The sequence below is a fragment of the Lutzomyia longipalpis genome, chromosome 3, assembly GCF_024334085.1.
Source record: "Lutzomyia longipalpis isolate SR_M1_2022 chromosome 3, ASM2433408v1".
In the NCBI taxonomy this organism is placed as follows: Eukaryota; Metazoa; Arthropoda; class Insecta; order Diptera; family Psychodidae; genus Lutzomyia; species Lutzomyia longipalpis.
The window spans coordinates 30,890,669-30,917,548 of NC_074709.1; the positions used below are offsets into that span (position 1 = coordinate 30,890,669).

General features: G+C 37.8%; 6 protein-coding genes and 1 long non-coding RNA gene across 10 annotated transcripts; 3 read left to right on the forward strand and 4 right to left on the reverse strand.

The window, feature by feature from the left end:
• Positions 1–136: 136 nt before the first annotated feature.
• LOC129793895 (uncharacterized) lies at positions 137–10,950 on the reverse strand. Its single transcript, XM_055834387.1, has 6 exons — positions 10,070–10,950; positions 4,859–5,076; positions 4,122–4,768; positions 1,935–2,443; positions 1,534–1,867; positions 137–1,378 (listed from the first exon to the last, which is right to left on the reverse strand). Exons 1-6 carry the CDS (start codon positions 10,369–10,371, stop codon positions 365–367), a joined length of 3,024 nt encoding a protein of 1,007 aa, XP_055690362.1. The 5' UTR covers positions 10,372–10,950; the 3' UTR covers positions 137–364.
• A 35-nt stretch (positions 10,951–10,985) lies between these two features.
• On the forward strand, positions 10,986–11,808 carry LOC129793909 (PRA1 family protein 3). Its single transcript, XM_055834415.1, has 2 exons — positions 10,986–11,509; positions 11,575–11,808. Exons 1-2 carry the CDS (start codon positions 11,125–11,127, stop codon positions 11,718–11,720), a joined length of 531 nt encoding a protein of 176 aa, XP_055690390.1. The 5' UTR covers positions 10,986–11,124; the 3' UTR covers positions 11,721–11,808.
• An 84-nt stretch (positions 11,809–11,892) lies between these two features.
• On the reverse strand, positions 11,893–15,407 carry LOC129793900 (ATP-binding cassette sub-family D member 1). Its single transcript, XM_055834392.1, has 5 exons — positions 15,197–15,407; positions 13,737–14,334; positions 13,300–13,664; positions 12,322–13,239; positions 11,893–12,238 (listed from the first exon to the last, which is right to left on the reverse strand). The coding sequence occupies exons 2-5, from the start codon at positions 14,319–14,321 to the stop codon at positions 12,043–12,045; spliced, it is 2,064 nt and encodes a 687-aa protein (XP_055690367.1). The 5' UTR covers positions 14,322–14,334; positions 15,197–15,407; the 3' UTR covers positions 11,893–12,042.
• Positions 15,408–16,511: 1,104 nt separating this feature from the next.
• On the reverse strand, positions 16,512–20,690 carry LOC129793905 (zinc transporter ZIP3-like). Of its 4 annotated transcripts, none has more exons than XM_055834412.1 (4): positions 20,493–20,690; positions 17,521–18,121; positions 16,934–17,434; positions 16,512–16,742 (listed from the first exon to the last, which is right to left on the reverse strand). In XM_055834412.1, the coding sequence occupies exons 2-4, from the start codon at positions 18,095–18,097 to the stop codon at positions 16,660–16,662; spliced, it is 1,161 nt and encodes a 386-aa protein (XP_055690387.1). In that variant the 5' UTR covers positions 18,098–18,121; positions 20,493–20,690; the 3' UTR covers positions 16,512–16,659. The 4 variants fall into 4 exon arrangements, with proteins under 4 accessions (XP_055690387.1, XP_055690386.1, XP_055690385.1 ...); XM_055834411.1 differs by lacking the exon at positions 20,493–20,690 and adding an exon at positions 18,891–19,215; XM_055834410.1 differs by having other exon boundaries at positions 16,512–17,434; positions 20,493–20,627.
• Positions 18,976–19,451, forward strand: LOC129793912 (uncharacterized). Its single transcript, XR_008750975.1, has 2 exons — positions 18,976–19,053; positions 19,212–19,451. It is a non-coding gene; the product is annotated as an uncharacterized LOC129793912 (long non-coding RNA).
• A 1,262-nt stretch (positions 20,691–21,952) lies between the features above and the next one.
• LOC129793910 (uncharacterized) lies at positions 21,953–25,382 on the forward strand. Its single transcript, XM_055834416.1, has 2 exons — positions 21,953–22,235; positions 24,921–25,382. The coding sequence occupies exons 1-2, from the start codon at positions 22,112–22,114 to the stop codon at positions 25,223–25,225; spliced, it is 429 nt and encodes a 142-aa protein (XP_055690391.1). The 5' UTR covers positions 21,953–22,111; the 3' UTR covers positions 25,226–25,382.
• LOC129793907 (uncharacterized) lies at positions 25,336–26,816 on the reverse strand. The gene is made up of 2 exons (XM_055834413.1): positions 26,006–26,816; positions 25,336–25,932 (listed from the first exon to the last, which is right to left on the reverse strand). Exons 1-2 carry the CDS (start codon positions 26,213–26,215, stop codon positions 25,468–25,470), a joined length of 675 nt encoding a protein of 224 aa, XP_055690388.1. The 5' UTR covers positions 26,216–26,816; the 3' UTR covers positions 25,336–25,467.
• Between the last annotated feature and the right edge of the window lie 64 nt (positions 26,817–26,880).

The following is a 26,880-nucleotide window of genomic DNA, read 5'->3' on the forward strand; positions in this document are numbered from 1 at the left end:
TAAAAAAATCGAATGGAAATGGGAACTTTCCTCAGGTCTTAAGACTTTTATTTCTCTCTGGAGTAGTAATCCCTAAGATCCTCTGAAAAAAAATCTCATTGAGAAAGAAAAGAAAAAGAGTAAAAGACATGAAAAATTGACGCAATGTTCATTTAATTGTTAATTATTTTTCTTTATGTATAATTGTAAAGTAATGTCAATTTTATTTGAGATTCTCACCTAAAACTTATGCTAGCTTTTTTTTTACTTTATTTAAATGTCTATAAATAGTTGTCTGTGTGTGTGTGTGAGGTGCAGATGTATGATAGGGGAGGGAGCGCTACGTGAGAGACAACGTTGAAGGACTGGGAATGTGGCGCCGGTACTATGACTGGAGGAGCCTTTTATCCCTCACCACACCCTGCTGCTCGAGTTCATCGAGTGCCCTGAAACGCACAAATCCCGCCTCCGCCACTAGCATTGACCCACTATTGACACTATCATCGCTACTATTTGCGCTTGTCGACTTATCCTGTGCCACCTGTACCTCCTGCGGACGCTGTAAGTACCTTCCCGCATATCGGGGCCGTTGTTGCTGAATTGTTTGCACACCCGCCAAACGCCCGGGGGCCTCACATCGTCTCCCCTGATTCACATGGTAGTGCCCAATATTACCCAATGTCCCACTTTTACGCACACCCGCCGCCAAGGAATCCTCAGGGGCGCGTCGATCGAATGAATTGTACGGGTTAAAGTGCCTCCGTTCCGTTGCCCCCTTGAGTGCCTTGAGATTCTTCGAAGCACGAAATTCATTGCGTGACGATGGACGCTCAAATGTGGGTCGTTCTAAATTCTGAAAATCATACTGCATCGGTTCTGAGTAGCAAACATCAAACATTTCCTCCTTCCGTCCACCACCTACACCACCCCCCACACTGGCGCTGCCAGTCAATTCAAAATTGGGATTCTCATAGTGATCTGCTGGGTCAGCTGAATGTACACTCTCAGTCTCCTTCCCTTGAGCACTACCACAGTGTAGATCATCCGGGGCCGCCGTTGCTTTTGCCTCGATGGGATTCACTGTGAAATTATCATCGTAAATTGGCTTCCCTGTGCGTAGGGTGTACGTGTGGAGATTCGTATTGGCATTACAAACAGCTGGGTAATCTGTCTCAAAGTGCTCCTGACTTGAACTCGATGTACATGGGAAGAGTGCAAAGCCCGATATGTGCTGCTCAACAGCTTTCTCACGTTGCACCTTTGCTTGTCCCGTCTTGAGGCATCCCACCCACGAAATTAGCGATACAATGGCAATCTCAATGAGGCGCAGGGAGAATTGATAGCCCCACTGTAGCCAATCCAAATCCTGTGTTGCCGAAATACTCACTGCACCGTAAACCTAAGAGTGAAAAAAAAACAATGAAGCACTGCAATCATGTTCTCTCACATTGACTTTTGAATTTTGAATTTTTTGTCCCATTCTTTACAAATGTTTTTTTTTTATTAACAAAACGCCTAATTAAAAAAAAGAAAATAATTAAATTATGTACAAACCTGTAGAGCTGCCATGAGAACAAATAGTAGTGCAGTGGCAATTGTAATGTGAATGGCATAAGAGAGATTCTGATAGCCATGAATATAATTCTGACTTTTACTTCGTAGCACCCGCTTCAGCACCCGATAGATATAGAGGTAGAATGTGCCAAGGCTTAAGCACACAAAGATGAAAATTATCTGGCAAATTAGTGAAAGAACACGTGGTGGTGGTCTATCATAGGCCACCTTTGCCCGCACCCCATAACTCTCAACGTAGTGCAATGTAACACAGAGTCCAATGTGTACACCACCACCCACAGCAATTGTCAATGGGCGCAGTAGGGCAGAATACCTGAGAAGAAGAAAAAATTGTGTAAAGTCTTAAACTTTACCATCATCATAATCATTTGTCATCTCACCTATTGGCCTTATGATTGAGACTCCGCAGCAAAAGGAAGAGAATTAAGGTGGCAAAAGTCAATGCAAGCATGAGAGCGGGCAAATTGAGCAGCAATTCAGACACAAAGGCCGTAAAGGATGAATGCATGTTGTACGCATCGTAGCAGAGGTAGAAAATGCGTGCCAGGCAAATCCCAATGAGTATCATGTGGATGGTAATAAAGTACGTTTGGGAAAAGAGATGCGTCAGCTTATCATAGAAGATCATCTTGAAGATGCTATATACAGCTAGAATTGTATATAGGATTGCTGATAAATACACATGAATATTCCACGCAATTGTCCACGTGACAAGAGCTGATTGCCTATCGGCACTGAGGACGGGTGGTACAGATGGGGTGAGTGTTGTTGTTGGGGTTGCATCACTATTCACAAGTTTCTGAATTCTGTGCGTTGAGTATGTATCATCATCTGTCACAAAGGGTGTCGTTGTTTTGGGTTCCTTAATCTTAGGTTGAGATACTGGTTCCTGTTCCCACAAAAATATAAACAAAATCATCTTTTAATTAACCTTAGAATTTAAGATTGAAAAGTTAGGTCCAACTGACTTATCTAAGCTACTTCTGATAAAAATTTTACAAGGTCTATGCTATCCAATTTATATTTAAAAAAAAAAGTGTGTTTTCAGTTTACTCAGAATAGTTTTTGACCTAGTTTTTGCTACTCAAAGTCAGATCTGACTTTGCAGCGCTATATTTGTTAAACGGCATGACCGTTCTTAAAGGTTAATCAGCTTAACCGTTCTTAAAGGTTAAACAGCTTAACCGTTCTTAAAGGTTAAACAACTTAACCGTTTTTGTTTTTCTTCTGTCTTTCTATTAATCTGGGCTTAACTTTTTAGAAAGAAAGAAAAAATATAGCATGGATGGAACAGTATAAAGCGAAAGAACGGTAAGTAAAACTTACGGGCTGTGATTCTTTCTTTGTCAGTGAAATGTGAAATTAACTGAAAATTGAGGATGGGCAAATTTTGAGGAAGGCTTTCTCGCGCACCGAATCACAGCCAACGCGCAGATATTTTGTGAAAAGCCTTAATCGTGGGCGTTGGCTGTGATTCGGTACGCGAGAAAGCCTTCCTCAAAATTTGCCCATCCTCAATTTTCAGTTAATTTCACATTTCACTGACAAAGAAAGAATCACAGCCCGTAAGTTTTACTTACCGTTCTTTCGCTTTATACTGTTCCATCCATGCTATATTTAATTTTTATCTTTACAGTTTATATATATTTATCTTTGCATTTTTATATGTATATATAATGTATATATCTATGCATTTATATATATTTTACTTTACTTTTATATGTGTATATATAAAACGCCCCGCTTCGCGGGGCATTGGTCTTATGCAACTCAAGATATGACATGTAAACTTTAAAACGCTTTATCTCCGGAACGGCTACATAGATTTTCTTCATTTTTGGCATGGTGATAGATACTATAGTCAACTATAACATATCAAAATATGAAGTAATTCTATAAAGCGGTGCTCGAGATATTCTTCGAAAACTCATCGAAAATTTTGTTTTCGATTTAAGCGCCACTTGCGGTCATTTTTTGAACTTGCGATGTTCCGAGCAGTTGTAGGGCTCGTTAATATCTTTCATTTGAGCCCGAGTTGATCAAAATCGGTCAAGCCGTTCTCGAGTTATGGCCGATTTTCGATGAAAAGTTGTGACGGCCATATTGGCTAAACGGCTTGGCCGATTTTCGAAAATGAGGTATCGTTGGAAAGGTCTTGATAGCTCCTACAACATATCAAAATTTCAGATCTCTAGCTAATATAGAACCGGAGATATAGCGAAAACAAAATTTTGAGGTTATTCAAAATGGCGGACGGCGGGGTGGGGGGTGGGATTTGACTTCATAATCGGATGTCTTCCAGTCGATATATGAACTTTGCCGTTGACCGCAAGTCTCTATCTACTACCGTTCTCTTGTAATTTAGCAAAAGGTTCCGGCCGGCCGGACGGACGGCCGGACGGCCGGACGGAAAGATTTTTGGCGCCACCGTTTTTTGGAATGTAGGGACCCTAATTCGTGGTCATCCCAAGTTTGAGCCCGATCTGATGACTTTGCATTTTGGAGTGTACACAGAAGCTGTGCTTCTTTGAAGAAAGAATCACAGCTAAAAGAAGTGCAACACTTACCCTTTGTTCTTGTGCTTCTGTTGAAGTTTCTGGCTCTTCATCACGATTCTTATTGAGATTCATCCCCTGGTAGTGCGTTACAGCTGTAACAGTGGGACTTTTGGGTGCCATTGCCGGTCGCACGGTTACCGTTCGCAGTAAAATATCCGGAATATCCTCCTTACGCCCATTGGAGCCGGAAAGAATGCGCGAAATGCTGGGAAAATGCAAAACTCCCGTACCAACGGCTGGTGCATTCGTTCCCGGGCCAGCTTCGGTGACATTAACAAATCCCGTATCTTGCGTTTTAATTGATGGCGTATTGAGTGCTTTCTTCCGGACAATTTCATACATATGCATCTCCTCCTTGGGTTTTGGCGCACCCACCATTTCATCCTCAGGACGCGCTGGGACAAGATCAGGTGGTCGATAGGGGATCCTTTCGTAGCCAGGAACTAAACTTGGCGGTGGAATGGGGCGCCTGTGAAAGCCACCACTTGCATGAATAACACCCAGATCGCTATTTGTTCCCCTCAGGGTGGGTTTATCGGCAAATGGATTCTGATACTCCGGCGGTAGGGGCGGAGTGAAGAAGGAACGCGAAGGTGGCGCATATGAGGGCATATCTCCGGGGAACATGGGCATCGTTGGGCCCTTGCGCGCGAATTCTAAAAACATTTTAAAATAAATTAAGAGTAATTTTTTTTGGGAAAATGAAGCTTTTTATTTTTGTTGTTGGTAAAAAAAAAACAACTAACCAGTCGAATTGGGTAGCGATTGCAACCTATGACGATCCTGGTTGTGGTGCCGATTAGGATTCGGGTACGTTGGATTACTGTTGCTCTTAAGTATGTCAGCATTTGGGGCTGACGTTGGCAGTGCGTGATCCTTCTCGAGCTCCAGGTCGTATGCACTCTGGTTTATCACTTGGTCACCATCTACGTCATGACCATTGTCTCTCTCTCGCTCACGATATCTATTGCATTATAACATAAAAAATGTTTTAACCTTTTCTTTTGGAAATTAACTAGCATTGTGGGAAATGCAAGGAGAGGAAGAAGAGTTAAATTGTAACTGTGGGGTAGATTCTGAGACAAATCTTTTCTTTTCTTTTCTTACAATTCGTTAGTTGTAAGAATTTTGGTATTCTGAGAAAAATCTTATAAGATTTTGACAGTTTATTTCTTTCTTTAAATGGAATTTTCAAGGAAGTTTAATTTTTCAGGGCTCTTTAAAGTTATTTCTGACTGTTAAATTCTTTGTTTTTTTCTTTTGTAGAGCGACAACAAAACGATTTAAAAACTCCATCCAAAAAGATTTTTATCAGAATCTACCCCTGTGCATTAATTTATATTCGTTATAGAGGCAATGTTCTTTAGATAAAGAAAAATTGTAAATAAAATCTATTCTAGCTATATTAAAATAAAACTCGAACAATAATTTTTTAAAGCTTTATTGAAAGTATTACAAATGCAATTTCCAAGCAGATTTAGAAAATTCCTTTCTATTTCAAATCCGAAAAAAAACTCGAAGCATATTAGGATAAATTTTATAAGAAGAAAAATATATGAAGCAAAAAAATATTTTAAAAATGTTTATTAAAAATAATATGAAAGAAAGCCAAAAGGTCAGTGTTAACGCACTTTACGCACAAAATTTGACAAGCACCCGTCACAAAATAAATTACACACAACAACTCAAAGAAGAAGAAGAAGACGAAACAAAAACAAAAACATGCCATCACTGTCAGATTCACTTCCGGAAAAAACCACAAAGAAGACAAACGTGCCAACACAAAAACAAAGTGAAAATTCCAAGTTTTCCTCCAATCCAGTGAATTTAGAAGGACGAAGAAGTTCAAAAATTTTATTGTCCTTCAACCCGGACACAACATACACATCCACACAATCATTACAGGTGACAACACAGCGCACACAACAGTCACACAACATAGATTCAACATACACTCCACACACTTATTACAGGTGACAACACAGCGCACACAACAGTCACACAACATAGATTCAACATACACTCCACACACTCATTACAGGTGAGTGGACATTACACATTTACCTTAACATTTTATTGTCCTTCAACCCGGACACAACATACACATCCACACAATCATTACAGGTGACAACACAGCGCACACAACAGTCACACAACATAGATTCAACATACACTCCACACACTTATTACAGGTGACAACACAGCGCACACAACAGTCACACAACATAGATTCAACATACACTCCACACACTCATTACAGGTGAGTGGACATTACACATTTACCTTAACATTTTATGGTCCTCCGAGACCTTGGTCAACCAATTTGAGTTGACTCGGAAGCAGCGCTAAACGATTACAGTCCTCGTTTAGAAATTGCTCTGCCAAATATTTATAATATCCCCCGAGCTCCCAGTTTTTTGCAAAGTAAGGGCATAATTCATTCGACATGCCTTTGGCGGAAAAGAGGATCACCCTTAAAGGGCACCTCACAAGAATCGAAGCATACGTGGAAAGAGTCACTACTGAGCACCAAGCAGTCACAGAGGTGGATGTACAGGGGAATCTTACCAAGCTTAAAGACATTGAAGTACAGTTACAGGTGGTGCATGAGTCATTAATTGCAAGTAAGACAGCTAAGGAAAATGAGGCAGAAGAGCACGCTCTTTTGCAGGCTAGAATCGAGCGACTTACATATCAGCTGTTGCAATTATTGAGCCAATGCGAAGACTCGGAGGAAGATGAAGCTAAACAGGAGGGTGGAGGGTCCACCGGTGACTAGCCATGAACCACAACAAGGGCCCTCAGCATTTCATTCTATTCCTGAATCCCTTACGAATAAACCCCTCTTTTCCACTTCGGACAATGTTCCCCGGGAGCCCCATGCGGGACCCTCCCGACTACATACCCCAATACCTCAAACCATGCAACCGAACCTTATTTCGCTGGGAGAAGTTCTCAATCGTCTCGTTGAGTTTCAAGCGGGAGCGGAAATGAGGAACACAAGACTCCTGGACAAAATTGGAGAGGCACTTCTTAGTGGAACTCAAAATCATAACCACGCACTCCCAAGACTACCAACCCTTTCCCTTCCTGAGTTTTCTGGTGAATATACTGCATGGCAGCATTTCAAGGACATGTTCATCACCATGGTAGACAGAGACAGTAGACTAAGTCACGTCCAAAAAATGCAATACCTTATGATGTCGGTGAAGGGAACTGCCAAGCGACTGATTGAGGATTTGGCGGTGTCAGCAGACAATTATGCCGTTGCTTGGAACGTGCTTTTGTCACACTATGAAGACCAGGCTGCTGTTGTCCACCACCATGTCCAGAAGTTCTGCAAGATGGCAACGGTTACCAATCCAACCCCGGCAAGCTTCATGGAACTTTATACCACAGCAAATTCAGTGCTGAACTCACTGGATGCCATGAGCGTGTCTAGCAGAGATCCATGGGTCATCTATTTGTTGCTTAACAAACTTGATCAGGAGACGAAAGTCTTATGGTCTCGCGAGTTAACCAGCAACTCCCCTACCATTCCAGAATTCATGCAATTCTTAAAAAACCGCATGAAATCCATTGAACGATGTCACCCAATAGTGTCCAAGGGAACCTCAGCTCCAACTAGACCGAGTTCAACAGTACCATTTGGCACCAGGGGGTCCAACAGCACAGTCATGGCATCTACATCTGCCAATTCCACCGCTCGATGTCATGCATGCAACCAAACAGACCACAAGATTTTTAGATGTCCCATATTTACAACAATGGCTCCCAACGACCGCCTAGAATTGATTCGCAGCAATAAACTCTGCCGTAAATGTCTCACAGATACTCATCAGACCAAGGAATGTACATTCTTCGCATGCAGGAAGTGTGCAGGACCCCATAGTACTCTTCTTCATGACGCATTTGCGCTCGCTACCCCTCAACCAACATCGAACACCGCAGCCGTAGCCACAGTTGATCAAGTCGCCGAAGATGACGACACACAATCTCAGGGATCCCAAACGCATGAGAATGTGGAGCAATCAGCGGTGCTCGTTGGTTCGTCCACCTCCTCTAAGTCGGCCAGAAGAGTCTTCCTGGAGACGGCTGTAGTCAGAATCCTCGATAAACATGGGAACCTGGTTCAGTGTAGAGCATTACTGGACTCGGGTGCACAGGCAAACCTTTTGTCGCAATCCTTTGCACAAAGACTGAAGCTGCCCTTCTCAGGCTCAGACACGGTGATCGGTAGTGCAGGCGCAGGAACAACCCAATCAAAATATGAACTGAAATGTGTGGTGAAGCCGCGAACCAATCAGGAAGTTAGCTTCACACTGATGTGTCAGATTGTCCCATCCATCCTACAACAGAAGCTTCCTAATTGGGAGGTTAACACCCAAGACATTCCAATCCCAGACGAACTGATCCTGGCCGATCCCGCATGGCATGTGCCTCAGGGGATTGACCTACTAATAGGAAATGAATTCTACAATGATATATTAACCCACAATGTAATCCGTTTGGGCACCGGATTTCCGATCATGAAGGAAACCCAATTTGGATGGGTAATTTCAGGAGCCCATCGGAATAAATTGTCGGCTCAACAAACTGTATGCATGGCTGCCACTGCTTCAGCATCACGGGATGTTCTACATGCAGGTTCTCCAACGGTACCTCGTCAATCCCCCAGTCAAAACCAGCGCCCTCCAGTAAACCCCAGACGTCAATCACAACACCTGAAAGATGGGATTTCTCCACGTCCCCACGGGAAAGTGATCCCAAAGATCAGATCCAAGCCAGACAGTTCATATCACCAAGTTAGTAGGAACCCACCTGCGGAATACAAGACAAGGACGATAGTCAACACCAACTGGAAGTCACATGGCGCTCTCTCGTTCAAGCTGAGAAGCGCAAGGCGCAGAATGTTAGCATTTGGAGACATCAGCATTGTGCGTGGTGACACGAACTATCCAGCAATCAGCAGCGCAAGATGGAACCAGAAAGATGCACAATCTCTGGGGGCTTGTTGGCAGGAAGATAACTCCCCATCATCAGTCATTGGTTGAGGGACTATCGCCCTCAGCATAACCCCCCCCAGCATGTTAACGCACTTTACGCACAAAATTTGACAAGCACCCGTCACAAAATAAATTACACACAACAACTCAAAGAAGAAGAAGAAGACGAAACAAAAACAAAAACATGCCATCACTGTCAGATTCACTTCCGGAAAAAACCACAAAGAAGACAAACGTGCCAACACAAAAACAAAGTGAAAATTCCAAGTTTTCCTCCAATCCAGTGAATTTAGAAGGACGAAGAAGTTCAAAAATTTTATTGTCCTTCAACCCGGACACAACATACACATCCACACAATCATTACAGGTGACAACACAGCGCACACAACAGTCACACAACATAGATTCAACATACACTCCACACACTTATTACAGGTGACAACACAGCGCACACAACAGTCACACAACATAGATTCAACATACACTCCACACACTCATTACAGGTGAGTGGACATTACACATTTACCTTAACAGTCAGATTAGCCACATTCTCCTCTATAATTATATATGAACATTTTTGCAATAAGCCTAAATTATAAGAGAATTTTTTTAAAACATAAATATAGGTACATAATCTCCTTTAAGAATCTTTTTAAGGGATTGAGAAATATGAATTAAAGAATTTATTTTTTAAATAAACATACATAGGTACATAATAAAATTATCAATTTTATAATTTTTCAGAATTTATATTAAAAAAAAATTCAAATCATAGGAAGCATTGTCTTCCATTAGGTCAAACCCTAAACTAATTTATTTTTTTTTAATCTTAGGAGGTAAAATTGTTTCAATTTTTGTCCTTGATGGGGAAAAAAATATTAATGTGAGGAGATGCTGCAGAGTGGGAAGAAGAAGATGAAGAGAAATAGAAAGTGATGAAGATGGACTTGCCTAAATGTAGTAAGAAGTGGACTGGGAACTGTGGTGAGACTCGGTATGGCCACCGAGTCCGGAATACTGCGTTTAGTCGTTGTGGATCCGTAGGCCACCTTGCTGAACACGGCTGCAATGTTCTGCTCGAGGTTCCCAATCGGATCCATGAAAATGCCATCATTTGCTGGCGATGGCACCGTATTTGATGTCTCCACGAGGGCCACACAGCCCCCCATTGTAACCGATAGGATAACAATCACACAAATAACCATCCTATCCCCGAGTCTGTCCCTGGGTTCAGTTGGCATTGTAAAGCACATCACACACCGAGGTGTCCTTTTATTTTCTTCTTGCAGCACAACGACGGGAGCGGGCTTTTTTGGGGCGCTCCGCACGTCACGGCGGCGCTAGGCCGAATTTTCTTCGCTTGCGCTCAAACATGGCACACACCTCGCCACTCCCCCGCACGGCTCAAGTAAACTTAATGTGCCCACAAGCGCCCCCAAAAGTGCGTAAAAATCGTTTTAATTTTTTTTTGTTGGGGCGACTCCTCCCTCACGGAATGCACAGAGGTAGGTAGGTAGCACAGCACACACAGAAAAAAAACTCCCTCTGTGCACTTTTAGGGCCAAGTCAAGTGTTCGTTTGGTGAAACACCCACAAGAATGCCCCAAATCACATTTCACGCACGCCAAATGTACACCACACGACACAAGGGATGCCCACACGCATGTGGATGTGCAGCACGAAGGCAAGGAAAACGAAAATTGTGGCTTTTTTGGTGAGAAAAGTTGGAAAAAATTTCACATCGCCATTTTATCCACTCACACACACACACTCGCACGTTCAAAACACAAAGCATTCGTGATGACGGGTTGTTTGGCATCCCTTACTTTTAATTGACATTGACATAAATTCTTTGTCAAAATGACATTAAAATTATATTGTCAAAATTTTGACGATTCATATTTTTTTTTGTTTTGGATGAGGTCACGTATATAAAAATTGTAAGAAAAATCATAGTTGTTGGTGTTGATTCAATGTAATTTTGGGGAGTAGGCAAGACAAAAAAAATGACGGACCTACAATTTGCTCCACTTCGCGATTTAAATGACTTTGTACTGTCGAGTGCTTCTTTTGGCCTACCCAGTGTTAATGATCTCGAGAAGTGGGGCAATCGTGTGGTGAAAAATCTCCTGTACTACCAAAGCAATTACTTCTGCACTGCTGCACTTGTTTGGGTCCTCTTACTCCTTCTGAATCCTCGAGAATTTTTGCAGGCATTGCTCGTTGGAATAGGTACAGCAGGAGGTACCAAAATTGTTCTTATGCGCCATGGAGACATCTTTGGGGACTTTCGACGCATCGTTGGAATTGTTTGTGTGATAGCATTGCTTATTCTCTATCTTCTCGATCTCATGTTGTTTGTTCTTCTCACCGTTTTGTTGCCATTCTCAGGTAAAATCTGTAAGAAAAAAATATCTAAAATATTAATTTAAAAAAATCAAAAATTACTCTTCCAGTGATCTTCGTACATGCTTCATTAAGGCTGAGAAATACTAAAAGCAAGGCCGTCAACACGTTTCAGGCTACTCAACTCAAGAGAACCCCCATGGGTATCTTTCTTTCTGCCATGAATCTCGTGCCAGAGAATGCGTGGTTCAACTAATAAATTATAAATAGTCATTACATTTAAAAGAAAGAGAAACAAAAATTATTATTGCCCAAAAATAAATTGAATTTGCTTGCGAAAAAAACGTTTTTTTTTTTTTAATCTACATTCAGCCCCTGTACCTTGTGCTCTGTAGGACCGGCAAAAAAAATACAATAAAGAAAGCATAAACAGCATAATACTTTTATTTCCATTTTCCTGTTTTGGCAAAAATATACAAAAATATATATATTATAAAATAAAATTTGAAAAAAAAAAACAAAACCTCCACTATATACAAAAATTAAAACCGCATCAAATAAATTATCTCTTAAAAAGGTCATTGTGTTAAGGGTTGAAAAACCCAACCACCCTGGCCATCAAATTCAAGGATATGCGTATGGAAACGACGAAGGGTTGGCCTGTGTGTAATTGTCATCAGGGTAATTCCCATGCTCTTGGCTAATTCATAGATTGAGCTCTCTACGTCTATGGAAACAGCGCTAGTACATTCATCCAGCAATGCATATTGGGGTCTAAAAGAAAATACATATAACGTAAATTTTTTAAAAATAAAAATAATAATTTAAAATTAAATTAAAAAAGAAAATCTTCCAACCTATGATAAAATAATCTCGCAATAGCCATTCTCTGCTTCTCACCGCCACTTAAGATATCCTTCCAATCTCTCACTTCGTCAAAACTATCTCGTTGTGCGATATGCTCAAGTGAAACCATACTCATGATGTCCCTTAGTGTTTCCTCAGATACCTTCTTCCTTTCCATATCCTGTCGTGTATCCGGATAGATTATCTGATCACGCAGACTCCCAATGGACATATAAGGGCGCTGAGGGATGTAGAACATGCACGGTTTATCTGGCAATGCTGCTGGGATACGTAGTTCTCCGCCGTAGATAGGCCATAGGCCACTTATTATGCGGAATAAGCTGGATTTCCCACACCCATTGGGACCCGTGATCAAGACATGCTGCCCCGGATGGATGGTTAGCGTGAGACTGGGTACAACGATATCACAATTGGGTGTAACAATGGGGACTTTTGCTAGAGAAATTGATGCACCTTCGGGAATAACTTTTCCCGCAATAATTGGCTGACCATCGGGTCCAAAATCCAATGGTAGTGCCGTATTCCGTGACTCAGCCACCTTTGTACGCGCATACTTCCCTTGACTTGTCTCACGGAAAACATGCAGCATATCTGCAACACGATGTGTGTACCCAGCAAGAGCTACAATCTCCTTGTAGGAGCTCATGAGGCGCTCAATAGCGTCCGCACCGGAAATAAGGAGATTTCGTGCCGTTGTGAGATATTGCGTACGATCGCTAATGGCTTGCGTTTCACGGGAACGGCTTGCTGTGAGTATAGGTAGGGATACCATTACCATACCCGTGCCTGACCACACGTACTTCATGAAGAATTGCTCCAACATCACAAACCACAGCCGTTGTCCGAAAATTACATTCATATGACGCGTGAGCCTTTCATACGCTTCCCGTAGTTGTTGCAATTCAACCCTAGAAAATCATCATCAGGCGTTATTAATAGAAAAAAAAAAAGATTAATAAAAATATTACCTGTGTCCACGATAGAAAGCTATTTCTTCAGCATTTGTTATAATACGCGAGTGGATGTGCCGCAAATATCCATATCTGTGTGCCTCCTCAGCCACAAGCTGCCCAAATTTCGGGCTCACAATACGAAGTACGTGTGCTGTGGTTGAGATCACAACAAATGCAAGAAGAGGTCCTGACACGACGGAAGCCTTCATGCGTTGCGACGATCGTGCCATGGCTAAGCCAATGAGTAGGAGATCGAAGCAAGGTTTGGTAAGGTGACTGTAGAGGTGAGCTACAGAACTTGTAAAAGTGGCGATGTCATCAGTTAATCGCTGATCAGCATTCTCGATTCGTGAATCGAGGTTTGAACATCGATAGTAGACCTTAAAAAATACATACATATTTAAAAAAAAAATCTTAAAGTTTTGTATCATTTGTTCATTGTCAGATCTTACCTGATCACTAAAATAGAGTCGATAGGCATAACGTACAAGCCTAGTACGGAAGGCAAGTGCCAATCTATTTTCAAGGTATCTAATCATGCTGTTGACAAATGTAGCTGGTATTGCAATTCCAAGCCATTGGAGGAGCATTAAGGAAAACTTCTTAACATCACGCTGTACAATAAATTTCACCATTCGACCCTCCATGGATGCCACGATAATTGAAAGAAATGTTCGACTGACCAAGCAAACTGTATGAGCGGCTAGGAGGGCAGTTTCACGGCAAATCGGTCGTGGAACCATAATTCGAATGAGTTGAATAAGTTGTACGATAAACTCCCGATTGAGACCTGGTTGGGATGTTGTTTGGCGCGCCAGGAGACGCTCTGCCTCAATAATGGCCTTCTCTTCAGCTGATGGTACATTGTTATTCTCCGGTGGGATGTTCTTAGCAGCTAAACGCCGACGCAATGGTCGTCCTACCACTTTTACTGCATACGCACCAACAGCTAGGCCGACAAGGGCGTAAGAGAGTCTCTGGCGGGATACACCACGCCGTTCAAACTCATCTAAAATCCGCGAGGCAACCGTCGGCATCGTTGCACCATGTCTAAAAGGGTAAAAAAAACAATGGCTTTACTTTTATTTCATTCGTTCATCATGTGCGGTAGTAAAATGAATACGATACGTGGTGGCTTTTACAACAAAGCTTTCTTTTTAATAGTTCTCCTTTTGTGTTAAAGCATCTTTGTTGTCACACTTAGGTATAGTTAACAATATATCTTATTTTTTCTTACTATTGTGACAAACCAATAATGTTTCTTTTTCTTAGTTTAGTTTTTTTTATTTATTTAAACTAATGCCCAGCAAGAAAATTATCTAAAAAGCTTATCTACGTGATGCATAACTTTTATTTATTTTTTTTAATCTATTTATTTCTTTAGAATATACATCAAACTCACAAGCCGTGGAAGATAAAACAAACAAATAAACAAAGAAAATTTATAAAAAAAAAATTATAGGTAAACCGAAGTAATATATTAAAATTTATTTTATAACGAACTTTTAGGTAATGAAATAGAAAATGAAAGTTTCCAAGAAAACTATTTGTTTAAGTTTTTTTTTTAATGACAGCGTAGTGTTGCTTTCGCAAATAATAACCATTTTGATGGGGTACCTATCCAAAGTTTAAGAAAAAAAAATCGCACAGAAACTTTCATTTCAAAATTTTTAAGCGCTTTTAAGCTTATCATTCAATGATCACTCGGCTACACAAACTTAGGCTATTTACATCACTTGAACATTGTCCATGTCTTATCTAATGACTTTGACCGCAGCCCTTGGCTAGATAACACATAAAAAAAAATATAATATGCTCATAAATTGAGGGAATGCCCATGTTGAGGAATTTCCTACAACACATTTTACCACCCATACGTAATTGGGGGGGAAATTCCTAACAAATCACTTACATGTGTCAAGTCAAAGGCATGTGGGGATCGTAGGTCAAGAGAAAAGGGTTTGTACAAAAAGGGATTTCTTCAAGATTGTATCACGCAAAAAAAATCGCATTCACTTCACTTCATACTACAAAACGCGGAGGTCTCGCGCTCTGAGGCCACATCGGGAGATCGCAAGCACTGAACTGGGGAACAAAGAGCGAGCTTCAAGCAAGAGATCTCGCAACTAGTTGAGATAGAGATGTAAAATATTAAAAAATCATGAGTGAGAAAGAGACGTTGTGGGAGGAGAAAACGGGTTGAAACGCGCGGTTTTTTTTAATTGCTCGCAACACACTCCTAATGCTTGAAAATTACATGTAATTTATTGTCATGTAGTCGGTGTAGTCTCAACGTAATTTTTTTTATCGAGGGGGTCAACATAACTCAACATTTACGTACCTACATATTTTTTTTTTATGTGAAGGATGTTTCTTTTTTATGGAGAAAATTTTTATTGTAACAACCACAAAAAATTAATTGTTTTAGTTAAGTAAAAAAAAGCTCACAATTATCATTAAAGTTTTGAGCTTTGTTAACTACATTTTTATATGAGGTCTTATTACCTACAAAATACATACATACATAGATGTATTGTAGAAGACAAAAGCTTTAAGCACGGTCTCTGAGTAACAAGCAAATGTGTTAAATGTGGAGATTAAAGAAAGCTTTATATTATAGAATTTTTTTTTAAATAGATTATTACTTATGTTTATGTTGCTTAGTAGAATCCTCGAGAGTGGAGGAAGCAGAGAGAAATCTCTCTCTTTCTCTCTCAGCTGAAAGTAAAATAAGATTTAAAGACGTCACGACGTTTGCAACACCATCCGCGAGTTTGTTGCTCACATGAGGCAATTCCTGAGAGTTGCTTAAGAGTTTGATTTCACTTTTATTTCCTTCACTTCCAGACCACCATGGAATAAAAGCTTCGACGTTATACAGATGGATTAAAAGCTTAATGAAAATTCTTCAAAATTTTAATTAATTGATTTTTTTTTTCAATCTGTTATGTTCATTTTCCAAACAATAATTTATGAATTATGTTTTGTATAAAAATTAAATTTAATCATGTCAAAATAAGCTCAAAGAAAGCTCAGTCTTTCCCTTTTCCTGCAACAAAGTATTTCAATTAAAGAAATGAGAAAATACTTGCCGTAAGAAATAAAGAATAAATGTTATCTCAATTATTCCCAACAACAAGAAAAGTAATGATGTAACTTAGAATACCAAATTCTTGTTTACTGATTGAGACCCATTATCTTTTTTCTTGTGATTTCCTTTTAAAAGATTTTTTTTTGTTAAAAACATTTTTTTTATTTTACTTTATGCTTCAATAAGTACAAAATTTCGTTGAAAAAAAATACTATGCAATAAAAGAAAAAAATTTACAATATTATAAATATAATAATTATTAAAAAGTTAAGGATTCAGTCGCTCTACTTTTTATGTACCATGGCACGTCCATTGCGTGAATGACTGTGTCCATGTCCATCATCTCCGTGACTGTGCTCGTGACCAGCTGAAATGTAAACAGTTTGATGTGATTTTTTTGTTATTTAATTTGTTGGCGGCGCGCGATAGAGTATCAATTGACACATATTTTAATCGGCACTTATTTTCCTGTTAGTATTTTTTTAATCAAGAATGTGCGCACAACAAGTGATATGATAAAATGTAACAGACAATAATACTTAAAGAAAAAGTACTTACTTAGAAATTGGAGGCCAAACATTAGGGCAAATCCTAAAATTGTTGCGAGGTACCTGATGAAGCCTGATCGATCTTTCGAGAGGATCTCAAAGAAAATCACATAGAGTAGAGTACCAGTGGCTAGACCCTGTAAAATTGCGGCGGGAACTGAAGACGATGATGCATCTCCTGCTGCTGAAACTCCAATTCCAATACCAATCCCAATGGGGCTAACAGCAGCAAATGTTACCACATAAATGGCAGCTAAGTATGTACGGGTTCGTGTCACGACAAGCTCAACGCCAACACAGAATGCAAGCACCAATTTATGTGCTGCAACAGCTCCAAACATATACCACACATTGCTAGCTGAGCTCTCTAAGCCCACAGCTAGGCCTTCGAATAGTTCATGAACGGATAGTGCTAGAACAACAAGAAGACCTCGGAGTGATGATACGATTATGTCTTCTGGTTCTGTGCTTGCCTGTGGCAGGTGGGTGTGCCCATGAAGATGGGTATGGCCTATTGAAAAAAAATAAGGTTTTTTTTTAAATGTTAAAACTGCAACAAGAACTTAATCATTTGTTGTTGTTCTTTTTGCTTCTTACCAGTAGGAATTTGTGCATGGACCGAATCTAAGCCAGTAATTTGTTGCTTTTGTGTAATTGAGTCAGTTGATGAAACAAGATCAGTTGTGGAAATGCTTCCATTGCGAAAAGAACGCCGGGAAGCTCGTTCAAAAGCCGTTTCTGTGGCCACTGCTGTATTTTTAGCACAGCTCTGTCTTTGGCTACGACGCAGGTACATATGAATAATTTCTTCAATGAGACACATGAGAAAGAAACCGAGACACATGAGGAATTCAGCGGCATGAAAGGGAAATTCAGGCAGAAGACCCTGATCTTCCAATGCCTTAATATTGTCCCCAACTTCAGGGAGGAGGTGTAGGAATGTCGTGGCAAGTAGGACACCACCGCCAAAGCAGAGAAGTGCTCCAATTGTTTTTCCCGTTTTTGACTTGCGACCCGTGTCCTGATCTACCCACTTACACCACTTGGCGAGTTTAAAGGGAACCAAACCAAATAGTAGAGATGCCAGAAAGAGGATAACCATAGCTGTGGCTTTTGCCACAATTACCCCATCGACATCATCACCATGTTGGTCATCTCCTTCCCTTACATCCATCCCTCACGTCACTCGTTTGGAGTTCTGGCAATAACAACAACAAAAACTCACGGTTAGTTCCCCAAATTAGGGGTATGTATGCTTTTTAATCCAGACTTGAATATTTTTCCAAACTAGGCCCAATTTTATTTATTTTTTTAAATTAAGACTTTAATTGCCCATACCAAGCTTTAATTATTTAAATCAATTTTGAGATTCTTAATGTTGTTTTAAATATATAACAGTAATCTATATAATACAAAGTTCGTTATTATGTTATGTAATTAATAATACATGTACACAACATTAAAAGAAGGAAATACCAAAGATATGCTTCAACAAATTCAAGGGCGATTTTCCAGATTTTCACAGTATTTCTCATACAAACTGTTTTTTTAGTAGAAATGTTTGGAATTTCGTACAACGTAATTGTAATTTTAGTAAAGAAGATTGTGGATATAGACCTATATTACAGATTAGTAGGAAGTTTAATACTAATTTGTCGAATTATTGAGATTAATTTGAGTACATCATGCTATTTTTTTTATTAAATTTATTTAAACTTTCTAAATCAACTAAATATTAATTTAATTATGTACTTTACAATATCACATGCTTTCCAGCAAATATGAGATGTTGAAGACGTTATTCAAAGTTATATTTTTGGGGCACATTTGTACATATTTGTAGTATGTACGTACATAACGAAAATGTATTATTAAAAAAAAAACAGATCACCGAAGCCGGGAAGAAGTAATACGTAGTAAAAAAAAAAAGATGTATAGGTGACAGTGAAAGCATCGCACAAACTTACTTGTATTTCAAAAATTATAAATACAAAAAAAATGTTAAATTTCGAAGGTGAAGCGAGTGGCGTTGAAGAAACACTGAGCTCAATTCACGTTGACAACGACGTTATACGGTGTCGAGCATAACGCCCATGTACCTTCCGATATCAGCGATGGACCACGATAAAGGTAATTCAACTTGAAATTGTTAACATCTGTTCACGTATGTATTGCGTGGTTTGAACACCTCAATCCAATACAATTTGAAATGTCTCTTTGTCTCACCCATTTCTTTATTATTTTTCTTCACTTTATTGCTTCACATTTTTCGCCTTGCCAACGACAAGCCACTTGATCTCAAGTACGAGAGAGATGGACTAACAATGAATAAAAGGCACCCAACACCAGGTTCTCCAACACCAGGCAAAAATTCCACACTGAATGGCATCATTCATTTGCAACAGAGTGGCACTTTGGTGGATCGCACCAATGTTGTGCTTTTATTATATTACTTTTTTGAATTTTAACTCTTTTAAAGTTTTTCTTACTTTCATTGCATCTTAGTAAACGTTAGAGAGAAAAAAAAAGTATAAAAGGTTTCTTTTTAACCCTTTAATGTCCTCACGAAAATTAATTTGAGCTCTATGAAGTAATTGATTCTTGATCCTTAGAGTTTCTTATAGTTTAGTGTATAAATGTTCAGGGGCTATCGAGACAGTTCCAGCAGCAATTGAATATAAAAAATATAATAGTTTAATTAAAAAATATAATAGTTTAATTTACCATAGAAAAGAAGAAAAATGAGATGAAAACATTTCAATGTTCCCTAATGGGTTAAATCTTATTACATTTGACTTATAATTCTAATCCATATTTTTCTTTAAACCATTTTTCATTTCTTTCAATTGGATTATTAATTTTAACTAGTGCAATATCTTACTAAAAGAAATAAGTCAAATCGGATTACTATTTGTATAAGATATTACTTTAAGAAAGAATTTATCTTAAGAATTTGACAATTTTTTTTTTGCAAGATCTCTTATTATTTAAAATTCCATTAAGTTCTCCGTGGGTCCAGCCCTGGACACCGGGGAACTACAGGTGAGTATAGTATCGTGTCTTCTACGGAATTTCGAAGACAAAAGACACACATGCCCCAACGGAAAGTAAATAACCATTCAAGGTAACCACTTGATTGATCGTTTAGTAGAGTATTTATTATGCCACTCCAGGTAATATTGGAAAATGTGTTCAACGGTCGTTTAGATGCTAAGATGATAGTATTTGTATATATATGGGCATTATCTATGTATACATATTTTGTGCAGAGACATATATTTTCTAAATGGTTGATAACGTTTTCTAAAAGCTCTGGTTAAAGTCTTGGGTATTCGTATGTGATTTCTGATGAGTCTGTACTATATAACAAAAAAAAGCTTTTAGATGATCTATATTGACTTTTAAAGCAATACGAAACGCATCAAGCTTTCAAAATTAGTTTTAACTCGATGATGATTTCGAATCAACACGGAAGAAAAAGGCAAAATTTTTCACCAAATTTAAATTAATTTTGAAATAATCAAACATGCTAAATTAAACTTTAAATCTTTCTAATGCAGCTTTATTACCTTCTGTTCTGTCCTTTAAAAAATAAACAAATATTTTCACAATTAATAAATCACAGAAGAAAATAATTAAAAAGTTTTTTTTCCAACACTATAATGTAATTTAATAAAGTAGAAAATCTTCAAATCCAATGTTGTGACTCTTTGTTTCACTGATTTTTACTGTAGTAATACAATGCACCACCGCAAACGTACTATTTCTCTTTGGAGAAGCACACTTGCTTTTTATATTAGGTACAAAAGATTTAATACGCAGAGAATACTTTAGATCAAAAGTGATAAATATGACTTCATATTTGTAAGAGATACAACAACAAAAAGAAAAGAACTATGTGTGGCTTATGTGGCAAAAATGTTGTGTGTACCTTTTGATCTTTCTTTACTTAGAATTCATCGAGGGATTCCCGCCATGACAAATAAAATTGCAATTTTTGCTCATAGAATCACGTTTTATTATTATATTGTGTTTTTTTCGTATTTTTCTTTACAAATTATATGTAGGGGAGAACGAGGCGAAAAGTCAGTGAAATAAATTTTAAATCATAATTTTTCCCACAAGTTATATTATTCAGAAATATGTGAAATAAAATTATATTGAGAAGTCATATAGATATAGATGTAGATAAAGGCTTAAAGATTATCTAGAAAAGGATCTAGAAAAATTGATTTAATTAACCCCCGCCTCCCCTATATTTCTTTTTTTATTCTTATTATCACTGACATTGCGAATAAATAACACTTTGTCTTACGAAAAAAAATCACCAATCTGATTACACAAAAAAATGATTACACTAATCACAGCTAAAAGAGAAAAAGCAAAAATCACAAAGCTCCCAAAAAAGCTCAAATACAATTATGTAAGTAATTAATTTAATTTAATTTAATTTAATTTAAGTAATTTAAAAATAAAAGAACCTTGCAATCAAAAAATCCCTTGAATTAAAATTTTTATTAGCAGAGATTTTTTTCTCTTCAGTTTTGTAAGTAAATTGGAGAGCTTTCGTATATGTATGACTGTATTTATATGTATCCTAGAAGTGATTTCAATATGAAAAAATCTTTTTTTTTTCTTGACTCTCATTGCAGTTAAAACAAATAATGGTGAGCTCCTTCATAATTGTTTATTTTTTTCTTATTTTACTGCATTAAACTGTGTATATTATTATTTTAAAATCAAAACAAAACATACAAAAGACATAACAATAAAAAAACGTCACTACATACAGGTACCCGGCGATCTATGACGTGATATGTATACATATTAGTGGAGGTGTTGTTGGGTCACCCCACGTGTTGGATGCACGAAAAGCTACTCCAATGGTGGGGGAGCGCCGTAGTTTTCCACAGAGTCTACATGTAGCTCTCGTTAACCCTTATGTTATGTGTGGTGGTCAAAGAGAGACGGCAATGTATGAGCTGACGATCCCCGCCAAGAGCTGAGTATATAAGTAACCCACCAACTAAGTGATCACTTCACACGATATATCACTTTCACTGCGGCCTAAGATCTCGCGCGTGGAGTTTTGCACACCAGAGTTTCGTAACCGTTTTTTCGGTTTGAGGATCAACCATTAAAAAAAAATAAAGGATAAATTTATTTTTCTTTATCAAGAAAAGGGAAAATGAAGGTGTTGTGTGTGATTTCCTGCTTGGTTGCCATTGCCTTTGCGGCTGACACGAAACCCGCTGCTGGTGAAGAAGGAATTAAAATTTACAAACGCCTTATTCCCGCCGATGTTCTCAGAGGTACATACACATACTATATATACATAGTGATTTCTTACTCTTTTTTTTTGCTTTTTCTTCATGAGCTTTCTTAAAAAAAAAATTACACACATACTACATACATATATATGCAAGGTTTCCCTGCAAATGCTGTTCTCCTTGGCTTCACCAAAAGTGCATTCGTGAAACTAGTTTAATAAATAATTTTTCCAATTTGGATCACCTGTCCGACCTATTTGCCAAATCACAAACAACAAAAAAAAACCATGAGTACAGAGAAGAAAAAAAAAGAACACTTTGTATGATGAAGGTGGGAAAATGTGGGTGCAAAGTGTTAATAAATTACCAGAGAGGGAGAGAAAGAGATAGAAGATTAAAGAAAAAAAAAGTCGCTAATTGCCCAAAGCGACTCTTGGAGGTACACAATTGTGGTGGACTTAAAAGCTTGCAAGAACATCGCATTTGAAGGTGAAACGAGCGACTTTTTTGGCCTCTCACACCTGAATATTCATGACTCAGATACATATAGTCTCGTTTCTCAGGATCGGAGTGAAAGTTAGTCGGGCATGGCAACAGTCGCATTGCGTGATTTACATGTCGAAATAACTAATTTTATTATACATAATATACTATATACATATGTATGTAGATATGTAGCATTTTCATCTCCCAACAATTGCTTTTTCACTCACAGTTTCCGCAGCATTTTCGCACCTTTGTTCATCCATTTGATATGCTAATGCGACAATGACACTTTTTTTTGCCAACTCTGGTACCAAAATTGCCATTGAAAAGAATGACCGCCGGCCTTTCAAGGGGGATTTCTTTTTTTCCCGCTTTTATCCATCTTTGTTCTATATAGTATATTTCACAAAATTATGTTTATTTAAAATATGTGTATTGTGAATCACTTTTTTTTGGGAGATTTTTATTTGAATAAGCATTGTATGTACTTGTTAAATTGCGTGGGACATTAACCCAGATTTGTTCGGGATTTTTTTTTCATTTTCACAGCGTGATTTCAAAATCTCTCTTTAAAAAAAATCTAACAGAAAATTCTTAAAATTTCACGTGAAAAGTTCTAAAAGTCATCCTTAATATCAGTGTTCTAGAAAAAAATTCTTTTAATACTCAGCGTTATTGATTAATTGATTTATTAATTTAATTATTCTAATTTAATTTATCTATCAATTCTTTTTACCTAACATTGGGCCTAATTCAGCGACCAAGTAACCCTTGAAATCTTTGAATTTTGTACTGAAATTTCAAGATTTCAAGCGAATTTCAAGGGTTTCTTGGTCGCTGAATAAGGCCCATTGTTATGTTTCCCGCTATATTTTCCTTATTTTGTTTCGTAGATCCTCATTCAAACTGCTTTTAAAAAAAAAAGCTTCAATTTAATCCTTTGTTCCCCTAAAAAAATTATAGGTAATCATATTTTAATCATTAATAATCTACCTCTGATTTTTTTTATCATAAATTTAATCAAATTACTTACTTTAACTATTAATTATCTGAAAATTTACGTAGCGACACTTCGAAATTTTCTCTGCACCATTTTTCTTTAGCCTACTAAGATTTTCCATTAAATATTTTCAAAATCTAACAAAATATAATGCAAAAAGCTTATACTTGATTTCAAACAATAGCAAAATAACTCTTGTAAACATTTCACTGAAGTAAATTAATATTAAGAATAAAATCTTTAATAAAAAACCCCATTTTTATTTAAAAGAATTAAATGCAACCATATTGAACGAAACCCAATATTGTACACAGGTGGGAAAAAAACATTAAGAAAAATTAGGAATTTTTTTTTACTTTTGTTGTGCTACTAGAAGAGTTTTAATAAAATTTACAAACATAAGTGGATATAGCGTGTTGTGTTCCGTCAGAAAGAACAATATTTGAGAGAATATGTGTTGCTTAAGAGACCGAAATCATCGTCATCCGGTCAATTGTTGTAATACTAGCATATAGTCGCGTGAAGGCATGTTGTACAATTCCATTTCTTCATTGAGTAATTGAATGAGATTGAGACAAAAATCTGCGTCACATTGTGCGATGGGATTACAAAAGTAAAAAAAAATAAATAAACACGATAATTAGTCTGTTTATCGAATTTATTTATGGTGAATTTGGGATATTTATTTTTGTTAAGTTAGTATTCTTGGAGATTTTATTTTTCATCAAAAAAATCAAAGAAAAAACTGCTGTAAAAGACATAAAGATTAGTTGTTCAAATGCAACTATAAGTGCTATAGCGCTCGCAAATCCTCTATGCAGAATTAAAATGAAATCAAAAAATCTATTCTATATACCATGAATTCATGTTTTACGTCAAGAAAGTGAAACATATAATACAAATTAAGACCTTGACTTTCGATCAGACACAAAAGAGAAAAGGTGAAGGGTGCTTTTGCGTCACTATATGTATGTATGTAGCATATAAAAGATTTCCCGATTCAGTGAGATATATTCTGGGGCCAGAAAGCATTTTAAATTTAAAAAAAATCACGACACCTTGATGACCGTGAATTATAAATTTCCTAGAAAGTCTTACGGATTGTTTCCTATCTTAAGGGGGCGGTACCATACTGGGTAGAATAGAAGGTCATACTGCAACTGGGGATCAAGCTCAAATACTATGTATTATACATATAACGCATATACCTACATATGTATGTATATTTATTCATCTTACAGATTTTCCCGGCATGTGTTTCGCATCAACAAAATGCGCCACCATAGAACGTGGTCAATCATGGGATTTGGCACCTTTCTGTGGACGCTCAACATGCGTAGTGTCAGACGATAAGGAACCTAAATTGCTAGAACTTGTGGAGGATTGTGGACCACTACCGTTGGCCAATGACAAATGTAAATTGGATACGGAAAAGACCAACAAGACAGCCCCATTCCCACACTGCTGTCCCAAATTCACATGCGAAGATGGTGTTAAGTTGGAATATCCAGATTTCAGCAAAGGACAAGAGGAACCCAAAAATTAAATTTAACTCCCCCTCCCTTTCTCCTGCCCCTTCGCCCCCTCAAGACACCCTATGTGGCCCTTGACTCACCCCTCCCCCCTTACTTTTTTTCAGACAATAAAAATTGTACACTTCCCCATTCTAATTAAATAAAAAAAAACGTCTATTTTATTGTCTATGTGGAATTGTTTTAATTTCCTTCTTACAATGAGGTTTCACGTAAATTAAAAAAAAAAAGAACATAAATAATTTTTATGGATTAATCAGCATATAGCCCCTTGATAGACAGCCTGATCCAAAGTATTCCTGCTTGAGCAAAAGAGTTCAACGGTGGGAAGATTTGGAGGGAAAGCCACAACCCTTAGATCTCCATTAGGTGCTATTTGCAATGTTGTAGCAGATAGAGTTGTTCCTTGATACACCCCGGTGATTGGATTGAATTGTGAGCATCGAGCACGTGCTAGAATGCAACCTGTTGCATTGCCAAGAAGGGCAATTCGGCCAGCTTGTGTTGTTTGAAAATTGGGATTAGTAGCTAGGGCTTGAGTCATACATTCATCCACCAGGAGGGCACTATTGAAGCGTCTTATGCACTGAACGAAAGCACAGTGACCGGTATAGCAATGACTTAATGATGACACCGCAGATGGTTGCATTAAGGTTGCAATACATGGGGCATAGGATGTGTTGACCAAATACATTGTAGCGCATTGACTTAAAAGTGCCACCTTAACATGGAATTTTGCTATAGTTAATTCCTTAATCTTCAAATATGAAAAAATAAATAAATAAAAAAAATACCTGAGTATCACCAGGATTTAGGGATCCAGCACGAAAAAAACAACCATAGCACGCATCTCTGGTAGTCACTGTAACTTGTGTTGAATTGCAAAGTAAATTGAGTAGTGAAAGAAGCTTCTGAGTGTTAATTGAACATTTCTTCCCAAAATGTCCATTCAAAGGAGGCATAGAGAGTGCCACAAGAGCCACAAAAGTACCTAACACTCTCATGTCGACGGGAAAACTAACAATACTTTTCTATTTCTCTTTATCAATAAATTCTAAATTGAATGAGGATGATTAACCCTTTTACGACCGCAATTTTACTTGTAAGTGTTCTTTCATTAATTTTCTATCTCATATTATTTAATTAACTATTATGAATTCAAAAAATATATATAAAAAAACAAATTTAAAAACTTACAAAAAAATTGTACCACACTTTATAGGACTGATGATGAGGAAATAAAACATTCGAAACGTCGTAAGGAAAATTGCTTGCGAAACTACTAAAGGTCATAAAACGTGCCCTCCCAAAGCGCTTTAAAAATTTCTTTTCAGCCAGCCTGGTAATTTATTATGTTCGCATCATTTCAACTTTGGACATAACCTTATTTAAAAGATATTTTGCTACAAGAGAAAGAAAAAAAACAACAGGGTTTCTTAGAAATATTAGAGCACAAACAGTTAAAGATAAATCATTTAAATATTTTCATTTGAAAATGATATTTGAAGAAATGACTCAGATAAGTTAAATAAAATTTACGGGACCAATATTATTGTCACGATAGGGTTAATTGCATAAATAAATGAATGAATGAATGACTGTACAAACACATTGTGATTAATAAAGAGTGCTAAATAATGTGTTATGAATGGGTGAGCAGCATTGACGA